The following is a 27,994-nucleotide window of genomic DNA, read 5'->3' as shown; positions in this document are numbered from 1 at the left end:
CCTAAAAGTTTTTATTTTCCATCACTTTATTTGAACTCTTAATTTGGTAAGCTACCTCAAATTATTGGTGAGAAAATAAGACAAAATGGAGCCATTTATGGCTGATTATCTTACAAATTAGAGCATAACTATTAACAAAATCAAAATGATACATTCAGCCAAATGTGGTAGCATTTGCCTATAATCTTAGCTACTAAAGTGACTGAATCAAGAGGATCACAAACTAGGCCAGCCTGAGCAATTTAGCAAGACCTTGTCTCAAAATAAAAATTAAAAGCCAGGCACAATGGCGCACAACTGTAATCCCAGCAGCTTGGGCTGAGGCAGAGGATCACAAGCTCAAAGCCAGCCTAAGCAACTTCACGAGGCCTCATCTCAAAATAAAAAATTAAAAGGGTTGGTGAAGTACTCAGTGGTAGAGCACCCCTGGGTTCAATCCCCGGTAATGCAAAAGCAAAAAGGAAAAAAAAAAAAAAAAGCAAGAGCGCTATAAAACAGATGGATTAGCACAAAACTAAGCCAACTAAAACACAGGCCTCACTGAGGTCAGTTACACATTAACAAAGAAAAACTATTAAATAACTACATTTAATAATGTTAACAAAATGTAGCCATTAGGGAAGATATAATGCTAGTGCCATGCATTATATGAATTACATAGTTTCATATAAAATGTCACAAAACGCTATAAAAGTGGATAGTTGTCAACAGACTTAGAATCTGATATTTTATATAAAGTCTATCCAAATATTCAAATCTTTTGTTATAATATAAAAAGTAGTTAATACAATATATAAATGAGTATGGTTGTTTTCCAGTAAAATTTTACTTTATGGACACCAATTTCAATTTTATATATTTACTTGTTGTGAAATAGTATCCTTTGATTTTTTTTAAAGCATTTAAAAATGTAAAAACCACTCTAGCTTATGGACCAAAATTTGCAGGCCATATTCAACTCATAAACCTTCCATTTGCCAATCCCTAAATGATAACATCAATCATTATGTAACTAATGCATAACCAATAACTACAAAATAAGTTCCACAAGAAAAATAAACTTATCTATTTGCTAGCACCAAGAACATTGTGTTCAAAATGTATTTACTAGCCGGGTGTACTGGTGCACACTTGTAATCCCTGCACGCCTGAAATCCCAGCAGCTCGGGAGGCTCAGGCAGGAGGATCCTTGAGTTCAAAGCCAGCCTCAACAAAAGCGAAACCCTGTCTCTAAATAAAATATAAAATAGGGCTGGGGATATGGTTCAGTGGTCGCGTGCCCTGGAGTTAAATCCCTAGTATCAAAACAATAAAAAAATAAAAAATAAATTTACTGTATGAATAAATATTTCATTGAAATTACTAAATGTGCAAAAATCATCACATAGTTAATTTTAGGAGAGAACAGATGCTCAGGAAATTTAACACATAATAATTTCAGATCAATAAGAGAGCCCTAAAAGACATTAAAAGATTACTGGCATTAAAAATGTTTAAAACAGGGACTGGGGATGTGGCTCAAGCGGTAGTGCGCTTGCCTGGCAAGCGTGCAGCCCGGGTTCGATCCTCAGCACCACATACAAAGATTTTGTGTCCGCCAAATACTAAAAAAATAAATATTTTTTTTTAAAGAGAGAATGAGAGAGGAGAGAGAATTTTTAATATTTATTTTTTAGTTCTCGGCGGACACAACATCTTTGTTGGTATGTGGTGCTGAGGATCGAACCCTGGCTGCACGCATGCGAGGTGAGCGCGCTACCGCTTGAGCCACATCCCCAGCCCTAAAAAAATAAATATTAAAATTCTCTCTCACTCTTTCTCACTCTCTCTTTAAAAAAAAAAAAGTTTAAAAACATTTAAATCCCAAAATTGAAATAAAAACAGGGCTGGGAGTGTGGCTCAGTTATCACACTTGCCTGCATGTGTGAGGCACTGGATTCGATTCTCAGCACCACATATAAATATATAAAATAAAAGTCTATCAACAACTTAAAAAAAAAAAAAACAAACTTGGGCTGGGGCTGTAGCTCATTGGTAGAGCGCCCTCCTCACACGTGTGAGGCACTAGTTTTGATAATCAGCACCACATAAAAATAAAGATACTGTGTCCAACTACAACTAAAAAAAAGGTTTTAAAAAACAAAACAAACAAACAAAAACTTAAAACAGTAAAGAAAGCACTAAATACCAAGAGAAAAAAAAAATGTGATTTTGAAAAAGAACCAAGTTCTACAAATGATAAATGTCATTGAAATGTAAAAAAAGAAAGGCTGAGATAGGAAGATTGCAAAATCAAGGCCAGCCTTGGCAACTTAGGGACCCCGTCTCAAAATTAAAAAAGAAAAAAGGTCTGGGGCTATAGCTCTAGATTCAGTCCTCAGTAGTTGGGGGTGGGAGGAATAAAGAAAATAAAAGAAATCAAAGGGCAGATTAAACAGCAGATTAGAGACAGCTGAAGATAAGAATGAGTGATTTGGAAAAAAGAACCAAGAATATTACCTAGAATATGAAAGTGATGTTTTTCTTGTTTATTATCTTTTTTTTTCTATTAAACTTAAAACACAGGATAAAGGATATGAAAAAAACAATAGTCTGCTGTCTACTAAGAATCCCCAAAAGAATAATGCAGAAAGGCAATATCCGTGGAGATAATAGCTCAACTTCAAGACAAGTCTTTTTATAGAGGACCAGTGAAACTATTCAAGACCAAAGCCCAAAGGCAAAGAGATTATTCTGTTTTTTTTTTAAAAAAAAAGCATATGAACACACTATGAACAAAAAATAAAAGGTCTTGGGGCTGGGGATGTGGCTCAAGCGGTAGCGTGCTCGCCTGGCATGCGTGCGGCCCGGGTTCGATCCTCAGCACCACATACCAACAAAGATGTTGTTTCCGCCGAGAACTAAAAAAAAATAAATAAATATTAAAAATTTTAAAAAATATAAAAATAAAAAAAAATAAAAGGTCTTTCCTAATTCCATCAGAATTAAAAACTTTTTCCAATAGAAATAGAAATTGGTTTCAAGTAAGGATCCATACAGACCTTCTTATTACCACAAGCCATTCAAAATCTTAGGATATGTAAACTCCTGGGATACACAACAACTTTTTAAACTTTATTTTATATATAAAAATATATATATATATATATATATATATATATATATATATATATACACACACACACACACACACACACACACACACACATATATTAGTTATTGATAAACCTTTATTTTTTATTTACATGTGGTACTGAGAATTGAACCCAGTGCCTCGCACATGCCAGCCAAGTGTGCTACTGCTGAGCCAAAGCCTCAGCCCCAATACACAACTTTCTAAAGGATAAACAGTTATGGACAGTTTTAAGGAAATCAATTTCTAAATCTCAATCTATAGTTTTACATTTCCTTAAAACTGAATTACTTTTAAAATCATCTTGAGAAAGGTACTAATATAATAGCTCTTTCCCATTTCCCTTTTCACAATAGTTCCTTTTTCTACTTTACAAAAGAAAGATATAATTCTCTACTGTATTAGGATCTAAAAAAAATTTCTGCAAGAAATAATTTGAAATACTAGGGTTTGTGAACTCTCTTTTAGTAAGTAAAATAATGGCAGGATGTTGTTTCTTTCCTTGTTTTAAGAACACTTTTATCAAAGGTCTTCGAAGGATGAGTTAGAAACTGGATATATTAGGCCAAAGTAGGATTTTTATTGGGTTATTGCAAAATGGAAAAGCAAAAGTTATGAAAATTTGCATTTACTGACTATATTCAGAAAAATATTGCTCAAGGGGAAAATCAAAGGAAAAGGATTCAAAGACAACATGGTATAAAAAATGTTTTTAAAAAAGACTGAAATCTGCTGTGTCTTATCACAACCAGGTAACAAATTCAACTCAAAACCAACACTGTATTTATCTTAGAATTCTGAAGTGAAACAATTATTGTGAAGATGCATATTTACATTTAATAAATACACAAATGAAATATAAATGAAGTGAAAAAATGACAATAGACCTTTACAGATATAAGAATGGTAGGACAATGTAACTGACCTCGTTAAATAATTTTATGTAGACATTCTGCATAAGCTAAATGAACTAAACATGCAATATCAATATTTTAAATAAAATACAAAACCCACAAAATATAAAATATCTTACAGGAAGTATTGACCAAACCATAGTAAGGACTGTATCCTCAAACTGGCGATGTAGCTCAGTGGTACAGCACTTCCTAACATGCATGTGGTTCCTGGGTTCACTCCCTAGATTACCCCCCCAAAAAAGGTGAAATTAATAAGTATTAATAAGAATTAATAATTTCTTAGAGTGTTGGGTTTTCCTAAAAAAGGGGGGGATGGCAACTAGAAGTAACAAATATAATTATTAGCCACTCAAATCCTAATGAAATCATTCCCTAAAATTCAGAAAGCCTATTATTTCAATAACTAGATGACAAATTATTTTTGTTTTAGAAAAACAAAATTATTTATATATAGTAAGAATTTGTAATACATTCTCTGCTGTCATATATAATTTTTTTTAAAAAGACTGATATTTCACACTTCTCTTTTGTTCAAAAATATACCACAGGGAGACTCAAGAGTACAGTGAGAAAAGCCTGTGCACTGGAATCCACTGTAAAATGCACCATTATTGTATGTAGTATTCTGAAAAAAAAAATTATTAAACTAGCCCATGCTGCTAAAGATGCGTTTAAATTTGAGAGAAGCTGAAATATGGAAATAATATCTTAGTCTCTATAAACAAAATTCTTTTTTTAAATTTTTAGTTGTAGATGAACACAATGCCTTTATTTTGTTTATTAATTTTTATGTGGTGCTAAGGATTGAACCCAGTGCCTCACTCATGCTAGGCAAGTGCTCTACCACTGAGCCCCAGCCCTAGCCCCCAAAATTCTCAATAATATTCTAAAGACCAAATTAAAAAAACAGGCAAAGGATATTAACTGACAATTACCTAATAAAGAAATAAAAATGGATTACTTAAATGAAAAAGTGTTCAACTTCTTTCACAATAAAAGAAATGCAAATTAAGATGCTATTTTCTATTGGCAAAGATTAAAAGGTTGATAACATTGTGAGAGAAGTATGGGGAAACAGATGCTTTTAGACACTGCCACCTAAGTGTAATGAGGTATGTCAAAATTAGAAATAAACCTGTCCTGAGCTGGGATGTAGCTCAATGGCAGAGCACTTACTAAAAGCAAGTCCTTGGATCAATCCCCAGCAGCATATAACAAAATGAAACAAAAGAAGAAAGAAAGAAAAAAAGCCGGGTGGGGGAAGAACACCACACCCACACACATTACACACCTACTCTGATAACAACAGCTCTACTTACAAGAGCGTAAGAGCGCATCCTACAGATGTGCTTGCATGTATGAAAAATAACCCATATAGAAGGCTAATTTACTCAACATTATCTTAAGAAATAAAAAAATGTAAGCTTGTAATAAGTGTGATGTGATGATGTGTGTTAATAAGGTACCCCATACAATTGAATACCCATGGAAGAGAATGAGGGTGCTTTTTATGAATTCTCATGGATAGTCTCCAGATTAAATTAAAGCAAGATCAGAAAAACTACGTACAATATTTCCTCAACTGTATATAATATACAACCATATAGAATAGAGTAGGAATATACATCTTTATAATGCGTAACATATTTTGCTATTGCTTGGATAAGTGTTCCCCAAAGGCCCATGTGTTATAGGCTTAGACAGAGCCTGTGGTAGTACTGGAAGATGGTGAACTATTTTAGAGATGGGGCCTAATGGAAGGAAGTTAGGTCATGGGGGTAAGCCCTTGAAAGGTACATGGAATCCTGGCTCCCCTCTTTCTCTCTTACTGTTTTCCAGCTGTCATGAGGAAAACCGTTTTCATTACTATCCATTCCTGCTACAATGTACTATGCAGTCACAGGCCCAAAGCAACAAGGCCAAACAATCATGGTATAAAACCTCCAAAATCATGAACCAAATAACCCTTTTTGCTTATAACCTTGATTATCTCAGATATTTTGTTATTTTAATAAAAAGCCGACTAATGCACATTTCCATAGGGATAAACAAGAAACTAAGAATACCTATTTGCCTCTGGGGTGGGAAGTGGGGATTTTGAAGTAGCCAACAGCCCAATCCCCAGTCCACTCCACTGGAGGACAGAGAAAGAGAAGGAATGACAGATTTGTATAGCAAAATCACAAAAACATAGAGACTATTAATTCTTGATAATATTAAAATATAAGGTAGCTCTAGGGCTTGGGTTCATATCCTGACTTTCTAGCTGGAAGACCTGAGGTGAGTTATGTAACACTGTACTTTAATTTCATGCTCTGTAAAATAGAGATGATGGTGGCACCTGCCTCATAAACTTAATTAAATCAGTGCCAAGGCTTCTTGAAAAGTGCTTACTTAGCACAAGGCCCAGCATATAATTGTTTTTTTAGAAATATCAGCCATTATCATTTTGTAATGTGGACAGTGTCTATCCCCTGACAGCTAGCACCACCCCACCTCCCTCCTCATGTTGACCCAAAGCACCAAAAGCCAACAAAATAAGTTTGAGTCTCAGACACATGTAAGCATTTAGATGGCTTTAGAGAGAAAAATGAAACATCATGTATTGAACCACTGCCAGTATGGAATCCTATTGGTCTTGAATAATGGGTCAAACAGAGATGTGAAAAGGGGCCATAGTGATCATTATGGACATGTAGTATGGTAAAAGTTCCAAAAGAGACAGTCAGACTGACCTGGTTTGGAATCCCTCCTCAATTATATAAATCTTCAATCTGGTCAAATTCAAGAATCCTTTTAAGCATCAGTTCCATACCTTTAAAATTAAAAAATAAAATAAAATAACTTGTTTGCAATATTGTTTGAAATGAGAAAATTAGGGATATAGAGTCATATAGTACAATACCCAGCACACAGAAGGCGCTCACTATATGCAATTTAATTATTAAGATCACAAAAAGGTATATATCATGGACCCAAGGAACTGTATAGGCTAACATCTCCCAAAGATGCCCATGTCCTAATTCCTAGAACCTGTGAAGAGGTGGTATAACATTCAGATTACGCAGACAGAAGAAAGGTTAAAAACCCTAAAATAGGAAAATTACTTGGATTATCTGGGTGGATCCAATCTAATCACATGAGCCCTGAAAGGCAGAGTTCTCCAACTCTGGGCAGAAGAGTCAATAGGTAAAAGAAGATGTTGGAGAATTCTAAGTGCAAGAAATACTTGATACCCTCTTTCCAGTGATGTCACCCTCACTGCGGGGCCTCTAGGAGCTAAGGGTGGGAGCCGACAGCCTGCAAGGAACCAACACCCTGAGTGGAGCTGAGAAGCAGATTCTCCCAGAGACTCTGAGCAAGCATCCCCAGTCAACACCTTGATTTCAGCTTTGTGAAACTGCAGCCAGAGCAACTAGCCATGCCAACCCAGACTTCTGGTCTATAGAACTGTGTGATAATAGATCTGTGTGGTTTTAAGAGCTAAGTTTGTGGTAATTTATTATGATGATAATATAAAACTCACACTGGAATTACTGTATACTTATATTTTGCTTCTATGTTGTGAAATTCTCAGTTGAAATAGGATCTGCTGGAAGACTCGGATGTTATCAGATAATAATAGCTAACCTTTTCTGAACATTTACTTAATGGGGCACAATGCTAATGCTTTACATATATTATCTCCTGTTACTTCCACAAAACTCTATAAGGCAGTTACTAGTATATTTGCCATTTTACAAATAAAGAAATAAAGAAGCTAAAGAAGAAAAAGATTAAAAATGTGACAATAATCATACAGTTTACACATGGTGAAACCATTACTCAAACTCAGGAAGTGATTCCAGAGCACATGCTATGAACCATAATACCAGCATGACACAGGGGTTGACAGATAATCTATATTCCCTCTTTTGCTGAACCATTGAACAAATTAGTGAATGAATGCAAACAAATAGTTTATCTCCACTGATTCAACCAGACTTTTCAAAATTTGAATTATTTCAGGTATTGAAAAACAAAATCAAACCAACCAAGGCAGTTTACAAAATTATTTTACTACTGAATTAAGCCAGGCTCTGTGGGGGTAGCAAATAGTCGCACAATCTTTGTGACTCAGCACTACCAAAGTTTATTTTTTATTCATGCAAATTCAGACAGCACTGCAGGGCAGATGTGTTCCCTGCAGGAACCTGGGGAATCTAGGCTCTTTGGTCCTGTAGCTTTGCCTTCTCAATAGGAAGTCCTTTAAGTTTCTGAAGCAGAAGAATGCATGGCTATGTCACACCTACTCTTCCACTTTTCAGCCTGAAGGTGACATCACCTACACTCAGACCATTGGCAAACATGGGTCACATGTCTCTCCCAATTGCAAGGTGGCTTCCCCATGCCAAGGAGGAGAGAAGAAACAGATATCAGTGAGTTCTAGTCAGAGAAATCAAGAGTATTAAATAATACTCTCCACAGAAGAAAGTTTGGAATTAAAAATAATAATCTCAATTTTCTTGATCATCTCAAGAAAATCTGGGTGAGCCCAGTCTATGCCACATCCTGCCTTCGTACCTACCCTTCTAATCCTACATGATGAAGGAGAAGTTATCTGTTATTTAAGAAAGACTTCACCCTCCTTTGTTAGTCTGTATCTGGCCAGAAAGGAAGAACAATTTAGTCTATCTGCTTTTTGAAGCTATGGGAGTTTTATCTAGACTCTCAGACCCATGTCTGTCTTCACATTGTCCTCAAAATGAAGGACCTGCATGATTCATGTCAACTGACATTGATCAAATATTTATCCATCCTCCAGAGCCAAGACAATTTAACTTTCAGAGAAGACAAACATTTGGTTTGTTTTGTTTATTTCTATAGTAAAAACTTACCCTCAAGATTATCCAGTGTTACAGAAATGTTCTCATTCTGCTCAAATACAGATTTTGTGAGAATCTCATTTAGACTCATACTTTTTTCCTAAGTTAGTAAGTAAAGGTCTTATTTTGAATTAATGATGGTGGGAGAGTGGAGGAAAATCTCCCTTAAATTTAGAAAAGCTCTCTAAGTTGATATATGTATCCACAAGTTTTTGCTATTTGCATTCAATATGCTCAACATCAAAATCCAGAAAATTGCATCTAAACCATAGGGACTAAGATCAGTATTCACTTTAGAAAGATTGACTAAATCTCTCATTTTAATGGAAATTTACAAAATAGTATAATTTCACATTTTTTGGAAAATTGAAAATTACATTTTGCCCCATGTCTTGAAAATGCTCTGAGGATATTTTGCCATTTATTTAGAACAATTGTACTCAAATTTTAAATGTAGACAAGGGTAACTTTTCAGAACTTTATAAAAATGAAAATTTCTAGTTACTTTTCTCCCCAGATATTTTATTGAGTAGGTGTTTTATATGGCCCTAAAACTTCATTATATCAACCAATCTAGACGACTTATATTAGCCAATGCTACTCACAGTGTCTGGGCTGTAAGTGGCTATTTTCAGTCTTCAATGAAATAAGGAGCTTCAGACAGACTATAAACACAATTTCTTCATCAATGAAGATTTTTACCAAAAAAAAATGTTAACTGAATTTAACATGTGCTTGCTGATAAAGATGATTTACATTCTAGAGCAAGTTTCCTGTCTTGAGAAGACAAAAGAGTTGACAGACCAAACCTCACAGAATCCAACATTCTGAGAAGCCACAAGTAGATGTTCATACATGGAAAAGCCCAGCCCTAAGAACACTGAGATGTGAGGCCATCAGTTCTTATAAAACTCCTTTCTTTTTTTTTTAATTAGTTGCTCAAGACAATACAATGATCTTGACATATCATACATTTGATTCATAAAACTCCTTTCTTTTTTTATTAGTTGCTCAAGACAATACAATGATCTTGACATATCATACATTTGATTCAAATAGGGTATGAATTCTCATTTTTCCACATGTACAGATTGCAGGATCACATTGGTAAAACTCCTTTCTTATAAGTCACAATATAATGACACTTGTGAGAATGAAGGCCCTGGAGATGGTACCCACTCTTGTCCTACTTCCTTCTTCCTATATTACAAAGTAGAAATATAGCTATAATTATTTCCAAGTGTTCTGATAAGGACCATGTACATGCAAGGTTAAATAATTGTTCTTTATACTCAATTCAATTTTGAGAGTCATTTGTTTTTATCAGTATTTTATAAATGACCACAATGTGCATGGTCATTTTATAAATAAAATAAACTTCTAGTACAGAATGCAAAGTTCTATTTCTGCTTTCAATGAAAGCAATTAAGATCAGAATGTTAATTAAATATAGTAAAATCTCAGTTATCTCTGATTATGGAGGTCCAAGCCACCAGATAAAGAATATGTACATTTTGTCTTTGAAATCAATTTTAACATATTTAGCATTGAATTTCACCCACAGTTGGGAGAAGCCAATCAGAAGAGCAGGGATAAATTTATTGTACAATATTATATTACAAATTCTAAAAATGTGTATGTAAAGAAATAAAGCTAAATATGAGTTTCTGTATTAATATTTATTTTTTAGTGTAGTTGAACACAATACCTTTATTTTATTTATTTATTTTTATGTGGTGCTGAGGATCAAACCCAGGGCCTCGTGTGTGCAAGATGAGCACTCTACCACTGAGCCACAACCCCAACCCCTGAGCCACAACCTCAGCCCCAATGAGTTTCTTAATTCATCCTATCTTCATTACAAACTTACAAATTTATTAAAGATGGAAGGACAAAGAATATGACTTCCTCATTTTTATATTCTTCATATTAACTTAGACATAATAAGACACAATGGATCAAAATGAACTTAGTGAATTTGTGGCATATAGTGTACTTAATAATGCCAAATTTAACTTATATTTTAGTCCAGCCAATAAGTATTTATTGAATACCAACTGTATTCCAAGTACAGAGCTATATGCAAAAACAACTAAGATAAATGCTTGCAAAGTGCTTGCACTCCAGTCCGAGAATGACAAATTAAACTGGCAATTACGACATCATGTGCTAGTGCTAAGAGTAATAATAATAATACTGGACAACATTTCAATGGTAACTAGGAACCAAGAGTGTTCTTGGAATTTTTCTTGTATTAACTTACTATTCCTCAGAAGTTTTTGCACTGTTTTGATCTAGGTACTCAGATGCAAGCCATAGAAACAGATTCTGACTACTTTAACTAAAAGCTCAGTGCATTAGAAGAATTCTGTGGAGCTCAGTAAGTGAACAGAAAGGTGGAAGAGTAGATTTAGGGATGGACAGGATCAAGGACACACCAAAGGGCAAAGAAATAGGAAATAGAAAGCACCAGGCCTACATTGGAACTGCAGGTAAGGAGGCCTCCACCATTGCAGCCACCTGTCGCTCTCCTGTGAGCCTGCTATCACACTCCAGCCTAGTGTCCTCCACACCTAATGTCCCCAAAGAGAATGTCTGCTTGTCCCAAACCAACAACTGCCCCCTGACAGCACTAAGGAAAAGCACTAGTGGAGGCACAATTTTGTAAAAGGAAGGCAAATACTTAAGGAAAAAGAAGAGTATCTGGATAGCCAAAATTGACAAAGATTCAAGTCAATGTAGTTGAGACAAAGTCTAAAATAAAAATTTATTGTAAAGAAAAGAATGAGTGAATGGGGAAGTGCTTTGAAATACATTAAAGTTAATTTATTACTTTACCATACTGGTATTTCAATCAGTGCATACAAAATCACTGCCATTTAAGGATATACCTCAGTTATTTTTCTCCACACCCCGAGCCACCCAAAGCTACAAAAACTGTTTACTGATCTAGAAAGAATAAAGCCAGTGGGGAATTCTTGAATGAAATTTATTCATTCATTTACTAAAAATCCATCCCAAACCACTTTTTGGTGATTAGACAGCTATGGTGCACAAAATGATACATAAGCACAGACTTCTTTGGTCTTTCAGTTCCAAGAGTTTAAAAGCAAATTTAATCATAACATAACTCATGTCCTTTATTCCTTTGCATAGTAACAATGCTTCTCATTCAAATAACATCTTTTAACTAAGAATACTTCATTGTCCCTCATTCTTACACTACATTCTAAACTGAAAATATTATTTTCAGATAAGAAAATTAAGTTACTTGTCCAAAGTCATACTAGCTATTAAGATTGGAAACTGTCAGAGGATCATCTGTGCTTATGTTCAAAAGATGTGTTATTTTGCAAGGTCCAACTTTCGTTCCAAAACCCCTACTGCTTTAATACAGAGTTATAGATGTAATGATCCAAGATTTCCTCACTCAATTTTATTGTATCTGAAAATATTGGATGACAAAATACAAAGCCACAGTGAGTCAAGACTTCAAGTGTTTATAGAACTAATTTTTTCAGTGGTAACAGCAAAACCTGAGAGGAAGGAAATTCTAAACCACACCTATAAATGGCAGATGAATCAGGCTGTGGCTGCAGAGTCTTGTCTTCTTTGTTGTTTTCACGCAGGATATGGACTACCACAACAAAAATAATGTGGCAATCAACATCTATCTTCCAGATAGAGGATGAGAACAAACTGATTATGTTAGTCATTTAATTCATGCAGAAAAGTCTGCCTTGAGTAGGAGAAAAAAACACTTTGGGAATCTAAGTTGTTCACCTTTCACAGTGAGGAAATACTGGATTATTATAGAGAGTAACTGAGATAACATATATGAAAATATGTAGTGAACTGTAAGAGAATACAGGACACATCATCAAGAAGGGTGTTAGAATATCAGTCTGTTGAAGACACTGACCTCTGCCTTGTACTATTTTCTCCTTGTTAACTCTGCCTTGCTCTGACCTGTCCTCCACATTGGGTCCCCACTGTCTTACATTATCATTTCCCCATCAAAATTCTAACAGAAGAGCAAATCACAACCTGGTTTTTAGAATTTTCTTCTCAATGAACCCTGAAAACATAAGGAACTTTACCTCTCCCAAGAGAATGTGTATATACATCATTGAGATCATTGCAATTGACAAGTCCAGAGACCAAATGTCAGGCATCAGACCAATGTTTTTTTGAATATCACAGCCCTCCTGGTAAGCCTGAAGCCAATATTCTTCAGGTCATCACCTAATTGAAAAAAAATTAAGGACAAACAAAAATTAATTCTGGCAACAACTAATATTAATCAAAATCTGAGTAGTCACCAGAATATGATTTGCAATCATCAGAAGCCAGCATAGTACACTAGGGTCCTCAGAAAGGTAAGATTTCTTTGCCTTGTGAGGCCTCTCACTCCACAGCCATGATATTGTTCTCACCCTTTGGAGTTCATGCGCCTGCCCTGGGGAATAGGAATACAGTAGATATTTGACTCATGATCTGCTTTTACTTATTTCATGCTTTCTTAGATGCATTCTTATCTGTGAAAAGATCAAATGCGAGAGAACGGTACATGGCAAGGCCTTGAAGGCCACCCCAAGTTTCTTTCAGAATCTTTCTGATATCCTTGAGATTTGAAGACAAAAGAAATATACTCATTTACACGACTGCACTACTGGGTATTTGGCAAATGTTCAGTAGAATACATGAGAATAATTTCATCCATTCAACAAATGTGCATGGACTACCTACTAAGTGTCAGATATTGCTCTAGGCACTTGATTTAAAAGGGAAATAGGAACCAGAAAACAAAATTGATTAATCTGAGTAGGAAATAGGCAAAGCACTTTTTAACTAGATTTTTAGACAAAAATTGGGAAGGATTGAAATAAACACAAGAGATTAACTGTCCTCATCTAGCACATCTCACCTTTTACTGTCTTAGAACTATTTTACATTTCTGTGAGTTGCAGAAAATTAATAGTAATGCAAATTAGTCTGGCCCACAGAACAAATAAGGTGTGACCTGTAAATGTAAGTTATAATTGCCCTGCCCATATTGACCAGTTTTATATTTATTTGTAAATTTATGTTAGCATGCTTTCTGTGCCTACACATGTGTGAACGTGAATTTGAATTCTCCTCTGAGCAGGTTGTAACATCTTCTTCCTTCATTAATTAATGAATAAAATTTTTAACACATGTTCATCTTATGTTTGTATGAGAATCATAATTATACCTTTTTAAAAATTATCCTTTAACAGTTTATAATAACTGTTCATTATGGGACCACCTACCTCAAAATAATATGCTTAGAAAGAAAGAGTAAATTGTTTCTAAAGCTCTTCAAATGCAAAAGCATTAAATGCAGGGAAATGGTATCTTCTTAATATAATTGTGGTATTTTAAGGCACATTTGATAAGGCTTCAAAGTGCCCTCACATTACTGATCCCAGATAGAGGAATGGAGCTGAGCTGTGGGGGAAAAAAATCCCTTGTTATTTTTTTATTTTTTTATTTTTTTATTTTTTTGCTTTAAAGAAATAATAAACTGCATTGTTGTAACTCAGTGTAAGTAGATTCGAGTAAGGCAATAGAGATGGGTGCCAGAAGCTACTCATATCGTTCTTTAAAATGGAAATTTACCGTCTGCTGCATCACATGGACAAAATACAGAACTAATTTTCACAGCTTGTTCACTGAACAGATTATTGTAGAAAAAAAAAACTTTTACATTTTCTGCAGATTCCGAAATCTCAGTCAAAAAACTCTTGGCAATTTTTAGCAGTGAAACAGATTTCACTTTCAGATTGAGATACTCCATTTAGCAGTAGTCAGATGATCTTCCAAATAAATATAGACTTGTTTCACTCTTGATTTTATTTGAAAAAAAATGTTTTCATGAGGTGTCTTGGAGGAAACTTGCACTTATTTGGTTTTCCCAAGCTAAAGCAAAGAAAAACTCGAAGGTCTAAAAATCAGAGTTAAATAGAAAAGAAACGTTAAATTGAAAATGTTATTACAAATAATGCATGTTCATTGCAGTACCAATAAATAAATAATTCCATAAAACTTTAGAATTAGTTGTAAAAATGCTACAGTCTTTTCTTCCCTAAATCTCAGCTCCCCAAAATATTACTAAACAGAAGTGCATGTGTTCGGTACAATATAACAGGCAGCAATATGTTGAGATACTTCACACAAAGAGGTCTCTGGGCCATTTTTCTCTTTCTAGATTAGCTTATCACTTAGGTGTAAGGCAACTGCACTTAGAAGCTTTATCTAGGACCAGTTTTTTCCTTATATACCAATGTTTAATGCCACAGAAAATAATATAATATGGCAAATTTAGTAAAAGGTTAAATCCATCACTCAAGGAGAATAGCAATTTTGATATATCCTATATTCAAGATCCCAGTTCTATAGATTCTATGCCTTCTCCCTAAATTCCTACACAAAATTTTACTAATTGTTTTTCTATCCACAAATAAAGAGTTTATATTGTAAATCATGAATAAAGTCAGAAATTCTGATTGTTTTACCTTTGTATTCATAAAAACATAGTGTGCATATGATTCAGTGGACATAAAAGGCACACTTCCAAAGAAGAGCTATTATTTTTCACATGCGTTTATAGATTTGTTAAAAGTTTATCTTAGTGGCATTAAAGATGATCTCATTCATAAGCAGAGTAATAACCTGAAATTCAAAGCAGAAGCTTTACCAAGTAAAGAAAACCCAAAGTGGCTCATGCTGTTAACAGAATTTTATTACTCTTCTAATGACAATTTTACTATCTGGGAAGGATTCATTATGTCCAATCCCCAAAGCCACATTTCCATGGTTAATGTGACATAGGAGAATAGGTTAGTTTTTGAACCCACTATGACTCATTGAGAAGTTTCAGAGAAAAATGCTATTCTTTTTTACATCCTAATTGGTCTACAAATATTTGGATAATATGAAAAAGATAATTTTTCTCTGAATAATAATCTATTAATAAAAAGTAAACGATCATTAAAATGTGTGAAAAACTCTCAGTTGGTAGAGTGCTTGCCTTGCATGCACAAGGCCCTGGGTTCAATCTCCAGCACCACCAAAAAAAAGAAAAAAAAAGTCTGAAAAACTCAAGGAAGCTACTATATTATAATGATGATGTATTAAACTTTATAAATTTCACATGATGAGAGCTAAATTGTTTGACTTCAAGGTGACAATTGTACAGGACAAAGTTTCTGTTCTTTTGCATTTCAGTGTCACTTTTATTTACATGTCAATACTTGAGGAGTTGGGGAGAGAAAAATCTAAAAGCTTAATGTTCAGGAATTTTTTAATCTGAGAAAAAGTACTTGAAATGAACATAAGGATATTTTGAAATTGCAATTCAAACAAATGGGAAGATGAGATCTAACTTACAAAATTGTTACCATCACCAAATAACATCCTTTCTTTCCTTTCATAAAGTTTATCCCAACCTCTGTGCCTGCTTTAAAAATACTCATTAGAGTAAAATATATTCCGAAACTCAAACTGTTGTAACTTTATAAAACCAGAGAGAATAACTTGGAGAGATGAGGGAAGTTAAACCTCTCCATCTCCAGGTGCATACAGTTATGCGGCCAACCCATCACCTATGGCCAGTAACCAGCAAGTGACAGGACTGAGACAAGGCGAAAAAGAGCTGCAGAGAAAGAGTGGAGATAGTGGCGTTTGCTCCAAGTCTTTCTAAACACGATAAAGTTCAAACAAAATAAATAAAAATTAGAAATTGAATATTCCTACATGACTCATAAATCAACCCCAAATTTTGATCTTTTCTTGTAAGAACCATCCTCGAACCAATTGTAAGAGAGAGATGAACCCACCTAAAAGTAATGATTGGAGTCATAATCACTATTCTTAAAGATTCTTCCTGGAGCTCATATTTAATGTTTGCATTCCATCCTTTGGGAATATATTTTGATATTGCCTACTCACTCAAGATTTCTGAAGCCTGCTGCCTAGTCTCGACAACCCAGACCTGTCCAAGGCTACCTTATTGGTCAAGACCCTTGCCTTTCTGATTGTTAAATTTGGGGAGTTAAAGCTTGCATTGTTTCTTTATCGGGCAGCTAAGTCAGGCACTTTATCAGAGCATCTTTCATTGGATGAGTCCACTATACATGGCAGCCAAGAATTTTAGTCCAGCCTCAGAATCTCACTGCAAGAAACCTTCCCTGGTGGAAGGGGTTTAAGCCGATCTATTATAGGCCTCAGCAATGAAGAACACCCAGGGGAGAGCTCATGCTGCCAGCAAATGAAGAAGACACCAACAATACTAATGTCCGGCGGCCACCAGACACCAATAGCCAATAAGGTAATGCCACAGATTTTAACAGCTTAGAGTACTAGGTGCAGATGCCCCTGAGATTTTCCTAAGCCACTATGGCCTTCACAGAAGAACTACAACTGTGACATTTTAAAGGGTTTCTTTAGTGACTGTGGATGATTTAGTTTAATTTGTTTTAAAGGATTAAAGGTAAAAAGGGTCAAGATTACTGATAAGAGGGGGTAAAGTGGTGAATTGTTCACACTGTAATTTCTTTCACATGGACCTTTCACCCTGCTCACCTTTTTATTTTCCTCACTACCCAACTTCCTCTTTCCCTTCCAGCTTAGCCACTCAAACTCTGACCTCTCTACTGCCCTGACCTAACTACTTGTGCACATCCTCAAACTCTTACCTCTGCTTTGACATTTTAATAATGTGCTTATATATTTTTAGTAGTTACAAGATATAGCATGCAAGAGATGGAAATTGCCTTGATCTGAAAGGGATACTTGTGGTACATCTCCTATAGGAATATAGATGGTTCACATTTCTTTCTTTTCTGTTCCTTTGGCCTTGTTTTGGTGGGGAGAGGAGAGAAGGGTGTTTAGTTACTTTGAAATCCCTCTTGTTCAGTGGGTGATGGCTTCTTAGAATTTCCCCATGTTTTATTACTATCTTTAAATTTCATTTTTGCAATCCATTGCTCTAGATAGTTATTTTACTCTTCCTTCTCTAGATGACCTTTAATTTATTCCTTTGTGCATATCAAACTGCATTGTATTTAACTTTTTACAAAGCTGGGCACATAACACAGTAAGCTAACATAGGATCAGTTAACTGAAAAATAGAAGCAATGCTTTTGAAATAAAAAGGGAAACCCAGGGGCATTTTTATCCAAACTTTCAAAGTAGTAGAATTTTAGAGCTTGCTAAGACCCAAGAGAGCATCTAACTCCAAATCTTCATCTTACATGTGAAGTATGAAGAAGCTAAGACACAGAGAGCTCTCTAGACCTAGAGCTAGTTCTCTAGACCCTTAAAATGTATCCCAATATCCTCTCTCATAGACTTAATGGCTTATTTTTACCATTATTACATCTCAACCAATTAACAAGTAAACATTATCTCACGTTAAATCTGTAGTTCCTTTGCTTTGAAAGGACTTCCTTTATGAAATTCTTACACCCTAAAAAAGTGCCTAAAATTATTATGCATTTGTTTTATGGCTCGACTGTTCATGAGGACAATACAGTACATTGTTATTCACTGGTAAGAATGTTTGCAGTCACTGACTGACATACGGTCAGCCTCTCGTGGGTTGATAATTTACAAGAATTTGGGTGTATATGTGTATTTATTTTTTCTGTTTAGATTTTCATGGTCTCTCTTACTCCAAAGAATCCTTTTTACATGAGCTTTTATCCCAGGAATGAACATTGTAATTGCCTTTCAAAGGCACTCACCACTACCCATGTGACTAAACCCCAACTCTTCCCCAGTGTTAAGTAGCCCCTTTTCTAAGTCACAGGGTTTTGTTTCTAATTCATAGCCTCTAAGGAAGCGGTTGAGCATTTGAGGGCCACCCTAACTTGGATCTTGCTCACAAGCAACAGCAGATTGTAAAAGAGATATTTTACTAAGTAAATTACAAAATATAACATCCATTTGAAACACTAGGGGGAAAAATTAAGCTAAGCGTCAGTGGTATTCCCATATAAACTTTACAGTAATTTGAGCCTCTGACTTCCAGGGCAACCTGGGTCTTTGCACTTGGAAGGGAGTTCCGAGTCATTCGATTGATATCAACTCTATCAAAATTAGCAGAGATCAAAGCACTGAATGCCTTGACATCTCTGATTTTTATTAAAAGCTTCCCTTGACTTCCTGGCTGAATGTGCTGTTATCCACAGAGCCTGGTGGTACAATGGTTCAGATTCTGTGAGCTGGCCCTTTTAATTAACCTGGTATTGAAACCATGGTTTGATTATGAAGACCTAATTTGTGTGTTGGGACTACAAATGATGAAAAGAAAATCATTAATAAGATTTAGGAAGACTATTCTTTTGCCAAGTTTAACTCATTTCTAGACAATTTGCCCTTAATTCCACCTAAAAATCGGGAGAAATCCCAATACATACACACACACACACAAATGTTTTTGACATTTAAAAGAAAACTCAATAGCAAATAATTATCTGTTGATTATTAAATTTATTTTTTTGTAATGATCCCATGACCCAGACTCCTAAACCAAAAATTATTCACAAGTCACAAAGGAAGCTTAACAGTTTGATAAAAACATATTATTTTTAAAAATCTATATTAAACAAACAAAAAATTGTATTTCCCTTTCCTTTGTGGTTGAGAAGTCTACTTTATTTAATCAGGAAGTTTTTTTTTTTTTTCATTAAGACAAAACCTATTTGCACTCTTCATTGTCATTGAATATTTTAAATCATAAAGATTCTCTATTTGTCAGTAAATTCTTAGCTTCAGTCTTTTGCTTATTCAAAGCCTGATGTTCTCCTCTTTGCTTACCTTCCTATCCTATTCCTGACTTTTTCATAAGCTAAATTTTTCTTTTTAAAACACCTTTTTCTATTTATCTATGACACAGGCTGCAAATTAGATCTTTATGAATTTACAATTATAAAAACATTCCTTTCAAGAAACAAGTCATCTTTAATGCATTGGGCTGTTTATAATTATTCAACACATTTTTATTTTACTATTAAGGAAAAAGAAAGAAAGAAACACCCATGTTATACCGTGCAATAAAAAGAGCTCATAACTTTTACTTGCATTTCATCAAGTTTTCTATTAGAACTTCTTTCTGGCTATTTAAATATGCTTAAACTAATGGTTTTCTGTAATTTGTCTTTTTTTCTTTGGAAACATACGGTGCCATTGTCAGTTTTTAAAAAGAAGCAATTTTCTGACTTTTGAGATTGAGTAGGTCAAGGAAAAAAAATTTTTTTTTAAAGAGAGAGTGAGAGGGAGAGAGAGAGAGAGAGAGAGAGAGAGAGAGAGAGAGAGAGAGAGAGAGAGAGAGAGAGAAATTTTTTTAATATTTATTTTTTAGTTCTTGGCGGACACAACATCTTTGTTGGTATGTGGTGCTGAGGATCAAACTCGGGTCGCACGCATGCCAGGCGAGCGCGCTACCGCTTGAGCCACATCCCCAGCCCTCAAGGAAAAATTACTACTGTTGAAAACCTGTAATTAAATAGAAAACGCAGCTGCACTTATGAGAAACTAAAATTAAGTTTATTCTATTAATACTTGATTCTGAAATGCATTTTTGAATTTTTGGTTAAGGTTTCATTTAGAGCCTTGCCTTATCTGTACTCTATCTTCACTGATTACTTTTAATAAGTAACATTTAGGAATATAATAGTCTATTCTGATGAAGAGACACTTCTGATCTCTTTCCTTTCCTCCTTAAAATATCATTTTTCAGAAGCATTTTTAAACAAACTCATGAATTTTTTGTCATTTTGTCTTATTATAATTATTTAAAATCAGTATGTTCTTAAGCATTAAAACTATATATCTAGGAAATACATTTTAAACACAGACCTTCATGATAATCACACAAAGGGTAGCATTTAGAAAATAAAATAATCTAAACTTTCTTTTTGTATTTCTACTCTTGTTAATTTTTCTAAATGTGATATATATCATTTTATTTCATTAAACAATACTCATATAAAAATATAAACTAATGGCTGATTTTATAAGATTACCAGATCCATTTCCTCTGATCAGAGTTCCTGTATGAACAATTCATCAAGTTAGGTTACATTTAAAGAGCTAAAATATTTTGTATAAACACAAAGCTAATAAACAAATACAATGATTTAGAACAATTTAAAAAGTCATAATATTTGTCACTGCTTAATTTTAATGCTGCATTTTTAACAAATCAAGATAAACACCCTTTAACCTCTCCTACAAAACTCTTGGATTGAAATCTGAATAACATTTACATAAAATTAGGTACAACGTGAAAGCCTTATTAAAGCAAATGTATGAATACTATAAAATTATTTATATATTGAAATTCTAGTAACCTCCGTTTAGAAACTGAAGCTGAATGTCAGAATATACATAGATATTTGCTATATCTTTAGTCACAAAGCTGATAATTTTTCTTAAGTACATTTTAAGTGACAAAGTAATATTTTAAAAATGTAATTAGTTAACTGCAAATATACCTAAAAGCTTAAGCTTTAAAACTTTATTCTACTTTGGAGGAAATAAAAAGAAAACTTTTTTTTCTGGAAAGAATGTTCTGGTTTTGTTTTCACTTTTGTTTAGAATTGTTGTAAACACGTCTTTATCCAACATGTTTATTTCTTTATTCTGACTACAAACCCGTGTTACCCTAAAACTGTAGAGCAGTGGCTGGGAAATAGATATTTACAATAAATAGACAATTACTGCAGATTTACGGGAAGAAAAATACTAGTAAGTGATAAAAGCCCATGGTTTGAAGAGGGAAAAATTACAACAAAACCTAGACTCTAATGAACATATTCCTCTTTGACATCCCAGTTCTTCCCTGTTACCTGTGCTATTTGGTCATTTCTGTTGGTTTGTTAATATGCTAAGGCTCTTGGAATTCTACTTTCCAGATGTTTATATTCCACAGAGGGAAGGACAACTGATCCATGAAGTTGCTATTTGCATAAAATGCCGAAGCATCTGTCACAGGCTCCTTCCTAGTTGAGCTGGGAACCTGAGGTTCCTGCAGCTGGTGGGCCTCAGAGCTAGGTACCCTTGCAGACAGCCAGTGTCCCAGTGAGGACTGCATCTAGGGTGGGGTGAGACCTTGCCCAGCTCACAATCGACTTATTTACCATTATATTTTTTATAGAATGATGGTGTAACTAGTCCTGGCTCTCTCTCTCTCTCTCTCTCTCTCTCTCTCTCTCTCTCTCTCTCTCACACACACACACACACACACACACACACACTCCTAACTCTGATTCAGGCCCCAAAACAATTGTAATTGACCACAATTCTTGGTAAGTATGTTTATTATGAGGGTCATGATGAATTAATCATAATCATGTTGCACATCATTACATAGTACAAAGGTCAGAATTGTAAGGCAGGGTAAGAGTTATTCGCAGGGCTTTATTTTAGTGGGGATTTTTGCTTTGTTTTGTTGTCTTTTCTCCTCTTGTGTCTAATTAAAAGCCTATCAGTGTGGCTATCTTTGTGCAGCACACACAGAAAAGAAAATTGCTTCTGTTGCTACAATAAATTGTAAAATCAGGATGGATCAAATAAACTTTAAAGGGATACTTTTCAGTGTCACTCCTTTTCTACATTTATTCCTGCATGACACTCAAACCAACAATTATAAATGTCAAGTTCAGTGATCAAAAATGTCTTTAAACTCCATTTACTGGACTGCTGCAGAAAAGTAGACCTGATTTCTACAAAGATGAATATAAGCCATTTTGAAACCAAAATTATTTGTGATATTCTTCTAAAGCACATTTTAAATACATCTGAAAATATCTGGTATAGGGATGCTATTTATAAAAACATTTTTTATTATCAGCCTACTTTAATTTTTTCAGCACCACATATTCACTATTACCTGTTTCCTGAGGATAGAGTTACTGTAATCTGACAAGGTCTTTGTAAGTGAATGGTCCAGAGTAGCAGGCAAAGTACCCAGTTAACAAATTCAGACTTTGAAATAATAACAGTTCTTTATAACAAACTGGGATAATTAGACGAAAAGTTTCTCTGATGCAAGTTCATCAGTAAGCAGTAATCAGATAGGAGGCTTCTTTGAAACTTTTCTGATTCATAAATAATATAGTAGTTTACAAAGAGGAAGTCTGTGGGAAGCAGCAGTAAACAGTCTCACAATCCATCTGTTATTATGGAATCCAGAAGAGCTGAATCAGGATCCACATTGTTTGTGATATAAAAGATGCTTGGGAAATGTTGCTGAAATAATTATTAACCAAAAATGTCATGTTTTTACTTTTTGGAAGTCTGAGTCATATGTGGTTGTGATGAAATTTACCCACCTGTATGAATAAATGGAGGAAGTTTACCTGGATTAACAATTTAACAGAATATCAGATGTAGTTTTTAGAAAGTTTTTTTAAAAGCATGGCAGAATGTACCTTCCTTCTTTAATTACAGGCTAATTTTTTATGGTTCCATTCAAACATGTTCTTTTTAAGGTTGTGATTTTTTTAGGAATATAGCTTTAGAATCATATTTAATCAGAGAATGAGATTAAATTCAGCATTTAGTATAAAGTAAAAATAACCAAAGCTAAAATATCTCCCCATTCTCCCATCTCCTAACCTTGACCTTACCCCTCTTCTCCTCACTAACAGCCCCAACACATACAAGCACACTTAAAAGAAAGGAAAGATTTAATTGAGATTTTCGTTGTCATTTTCCTTTTAGGTCCAGGAATTATTCTTCAAGTCTAATTTGCTTGATACTCATTTAATTTTTCAAAAATTTGGAAAGAACACTCCAAGAAATGTGTTACTGCAAGGCAATTTCAACAGTGAGACATGCTTTGTTTCAGATTTACTCTGAATGGGATCAAAATGTTTTTTCTTGTGCAGCTTTTTGTCTGAAGAGCGAGAATAATAAATATATCCTACCATAGTAAGGTCAGCAACCATCGCTGGGAAATGTGGTGATATTTAACCAGACAGAGGTTTTTAAATTATGGAAGCAAGAGCAACACAATTATTTCTATAGATTTCCAATAATTCTAGCCTAGAAATATAATACAATTAGTCTATCGCTTCCCTTCAATCACCTAGAAATAGATTTATTTGCCCATTATGGGGAAAATGAACTAAAAACCTAGCTAATTTTGAATGCCAATAGAAAGATGAATTTTTGTGGGCCACAAGGTGTAGGAGGTATATGGATATAAATCTTCTGCCATGCATCATCTTTCTTGAGTTCCAAAGTGATTTGGATTATTTTGTTGTATTTTACAGAAAACCCATATAACAAGAATCCACACATAATTGTCCTCTACGCACAGTCTGTTGGGCTGAACCACACAGAAACCAGCTTGGAAAACAAGACAAGAGTGCATTTTCCCTGCAAACATTGACAATAGTGCCATCTTCTGGTTCCATGAGTGAAGCCGCTTCTACATTCTGTTTGTGTCGAATTGCTGAAGTTCATTATTTGGAGAATGAATAATCTTCAACCAGGTTTCCAAATAGGGTCGTTTTTATTCATAAGTGTGATGTTGTGCCTTTTGATATAGGATTGGAACGACTTCATCCCTGTGTTTCTTTTTTCTTTGATGTATCCACCTTTGTAAGTAAAAAAGCTGTTTCTAGCGGCAAAGTTATTTCTCTTTCCCACTCTTTGATTTTTCAATTTCTGGTGTTTTATCCTAAGCTTAGCCTTTGCCTACCTGCTCGTTTTATCCTGAGAGCTGTTTATACATAGTTCTAGTGTGCGTCTCTACTCCCCTTCTCGTATTTGGCCTCCCCAGTTCTAGTGGTGACGCTTCTTTGGAATTCATTTCAGACTTTAATTCTGTACTCTCCTTTTATACTATTTCTTTTTCCCTATCCCCTCATGGTGCTTCATTTAAATCACCATTATATTTTTCTAACATTTTCCAAATAAGTAAAATTTAACAATATGTAAAATGTAAATGAATAGCTATAATTGCCTTGAAAAATCTCTATAGCCATAAAATCCTATCTGCTGTTGATGAACGTTGGAAGAAAAAGCTCCATCTTTTCATGTACATTCGGCAACAGATAAATAACCAAAATAGTAATGTCTCTTTCAACCTTTCAATATGTTCAGTACAGTTAAACACCAAATGGAGTAATGGTAACAGGCAAGGGGAATTCTGTATCTTCAGAATGATTTAAAAACTACCACGGAAAGAAGAACAGCAGCATCGTGGACAGTGGGTGATCAACAGGGACAGCCTGAAAAATAATGAGGTGACCAGGTCCCGGCAAGGGCACAGGAAATGGCACACGGGATGGAATAGGATTTTGTAGAAAGAGGGCAGAACGTGTGTGAATTTCCCAATTGAATGAGTACACAAAATACACTCGAGCTTTTGTTCTTCTAAAAAAAAGTTTTGTGGTTTTTTTTTTTTTTTTTTTTTTTAAGTACTGAGCTTGTCAAATTTTAATCAGGGAGATAGATGAGAGACAGATGAGGAGAAGTAAATGATGAGAAAATTTAAGCAGCAAAAAAAGGAAACAAGTGGAAAAAGGAGAACAAAAGCTCACCCAGGGAGAGAGCCAGGGGAGCCAAGTCAGGAAAGCAGGGGAGCAGAGGGCAGGGCCTGGAGACCCAGGTGAACTCGACCTCCTTCTTTAACCTTGTGCTTATAAAAAGGAACCAAAAAGGCCATTGTTCCCCAGGGCTTTGTGAATCAGAGTAACCTCCTGTCCAGACCAAAGTCAGGGAAGCAAAAAAAGAGCAGATTGAAAGGTCCGCTGACCTGACTTTGGTGGCAAAGGGCTGATGGCAATTCCTGGGGGAATAGTAACTGCGACAGGATGCCTCGTGGATTTATCTCTGTCCTGCTTCTCAATCAGCATGTCAGAGCTTCACTCTGCAGCTAGATCAGCGGTTTCCAAACTATGCCCATTAGAATCACTTGGGGAGCTTTTAAAACTCCCTTACTGGTTTGCACCCCAACAGAAGGCACTGAACTACTGCATTTAAGCATGATGCTCTGGAGGGGGGCTAGCAGGCATTCCTATACACATTTATATATTTACAGATCCCCAGATCCTTCCAGTAGGTAGCAAAGAATGGGGAACCACTGAACTGGACTAAAAAAAAATCTCTCCATAGGCAAGTTCTGTGGCTTCAGCCCTTTTGTTAGGGTACTGGACACACAATGGCTGCTTGAAGCTGTTAAGTAATAAAAATTAGCTTTTTGACCTTCTATGTTGTGTGTGTGTGTGTGTTTCAGAGTCATGGACTTTCATTCCAAACCCAGTCGAACATTTCTGCTTCCTAATTCTATGACCAAGGACAAGCTACTTAACTCTCTCTCCCAGCTTTCATTCTTCCTTTGTGAAGTGGGCTTTATCACAAAGCTGTTGAGAGGATCAAGTGAGATAATGGGAGCAAATCCCTCAGCTTAGTGCCTGCCAAATAGTCAGTGCTCCAAAAATGTCAGCCGTTATTATTATCCATTTATTCATGAGTTAATTCCCTGCCAACATGAAGGATTTTTTAAAAAGTCTTGTGAGAAAGAAAGTATCAAGAACTTTATCACAGTAGCCTGAAAAGGGGACGTCCAACAGACAAGAGGAAGAGAAAGGGACTTTTTGAAGGCTGGGAGAAAAACTGAAGGTGAGACAGAAAAGATGGAGTGTTTGTTTTAAGTCCAAACACAATTGAAGGCCTCATCTTCTAGCCCAAGTCCCTGATTAAAGAAATGGAGATTTTTCTTAAATCAATAGATAAATCCAACAGCTGGAGAAAAATGCTTCTAGGGTGAGCACATTATTATGAGTAGCCACCTAGCTAAGGGTTCCTGGCTCCCTTCTGTGCCTCCAGCCAGGCCCTTTGATCTCAGACAAACTGAGCCACTTGCTAGCACATCCAGGTCTCAGGCAAGGCAGGGTATCTGGAAGCTACTAGCTGACCCACTTGCAGCTGGCTGGTCCACCCAGGAGACCTCACCTCCTCTCCATGTGGCCAGAAATTGTTCCTTAAATAGCAGAGCCTCTCTTGGAAACAGGAATCCCCCAGTTTTCACTGCCACTGCTGGCCTCTCGGCTCAAGTTTTGGAAATCCATGCAAGTTGCCCAATTAGATAAAGAACTCGGTTACTGCACCCAAATAAGGGGTGGGCACCGAAGGAGAAGTATTGGGGCGGGGCTGCTGGGGCAGAAGAAATTGCACTGTGAACAAGACCAAAAGCTTATAATTGAGTTAAATGTATTATCTTTAAGCGGCTGAAGTCTGAAAGGCAAATTAACCTGAGAAGCCCTTGATAACCACTCAGGAGGGGTAAAAAGCAGATTGATTTGGGTTAGGAAGGGTTCCATCAAAGGCCAGGAAAGCTAGATGATTGGCCATTATGTGTAAATTGGAATCTGTTTTCATAATAATCAACTTGTTAATTTTCAATGAAATTATCTCAAAGAAATTTTTAGCATTTCCTGAACTCTCTTTATTTGCCTCTATCCTTTCCTTTCACCAGATGGACATAATGTCAATGTTTAAAAGGAAGTATTTATGTCTTTCTTTCAGCAGTTAATTACTACCTGTCCTGCATTTGAAGTTTCAGGCACGCTTAAGCAGAGCAAAATGGGTGGCCTTTCAAAGTAGAAATTCACTCACTCAGCAAATGCAGATTGGGTATCTGATGTGTGCAGGCATGGTGGTTGTTTCACTGAAAGCTGGTCAACAAACACACTCACACAGAAGGATATCTTTGCCCCTACCACTTTAAATTTTTACAAACAAGGAACCAAGATGTTGGGGACGGAATTGTGTCTCCTCAAAATTCTGATGTGGGAGGCCTAAACCCTAGTACCTCAGAATGTGACTGTATTTGGAAATATGGGCTTTAATGAGGTGATTAGGTTAAAATAAGGCCTTTAGGCTTGATCCAATCTGCCTGGTATCTTTATAAGTCAGGAAAAAATGTGGACACATAAAGAGATTCCAGAAATGTGTGGTCACAGAGGAAAGAACGTGTGAGGACATGGCAAGGTGACCTTCTGCAAGGCAAGGAGAGAGACCTCAGGAGAAATCAA

The 27,994-nt window shown here is 35.4% G+C and overlaps 1 protein-coding gene across 1 annotated transcript in view; it reads right to left on the bottom strand.

Moving 5' to 3' along the window:
- Window positions 1-2,804: 2,804 nt before the first annotated feature.
- Window positions 2,805-27,994, bottom strand: part of LOC308633682 (autism susceptibility gene 2 protein homolog) — a 169,586-nt gene continuing 144,396 nt past the window's right edge. The window contains exon 2 of the mRNA XM_081266648.1: window positions 2,805-2,900. Coding sequence (XP_081122774.1) covers window positions 2,811-2,900 — 90 coding nt within the window. The 3' untranslated portion in view covers window positions 2,805-2,810. The remainder of the gene's footprint in view (window positions 2,901-27,994) is intronic.

The sequence above is a fragment of the Spermophilus citellus genome (genome assembly GCF_964194105.1).
Source record: "Spermophilus citellus genome assembly, chromosome: 14".
Lineage (NCBI taxonomy): Eukaryota > Metazoa > Chordata > Mammalia > Rodentia > Sciuridae > Spermophilus > Spermophilus citellus.
This window is presented reverse-complemented; position numbering and strand designations above follow the sequence as displayed.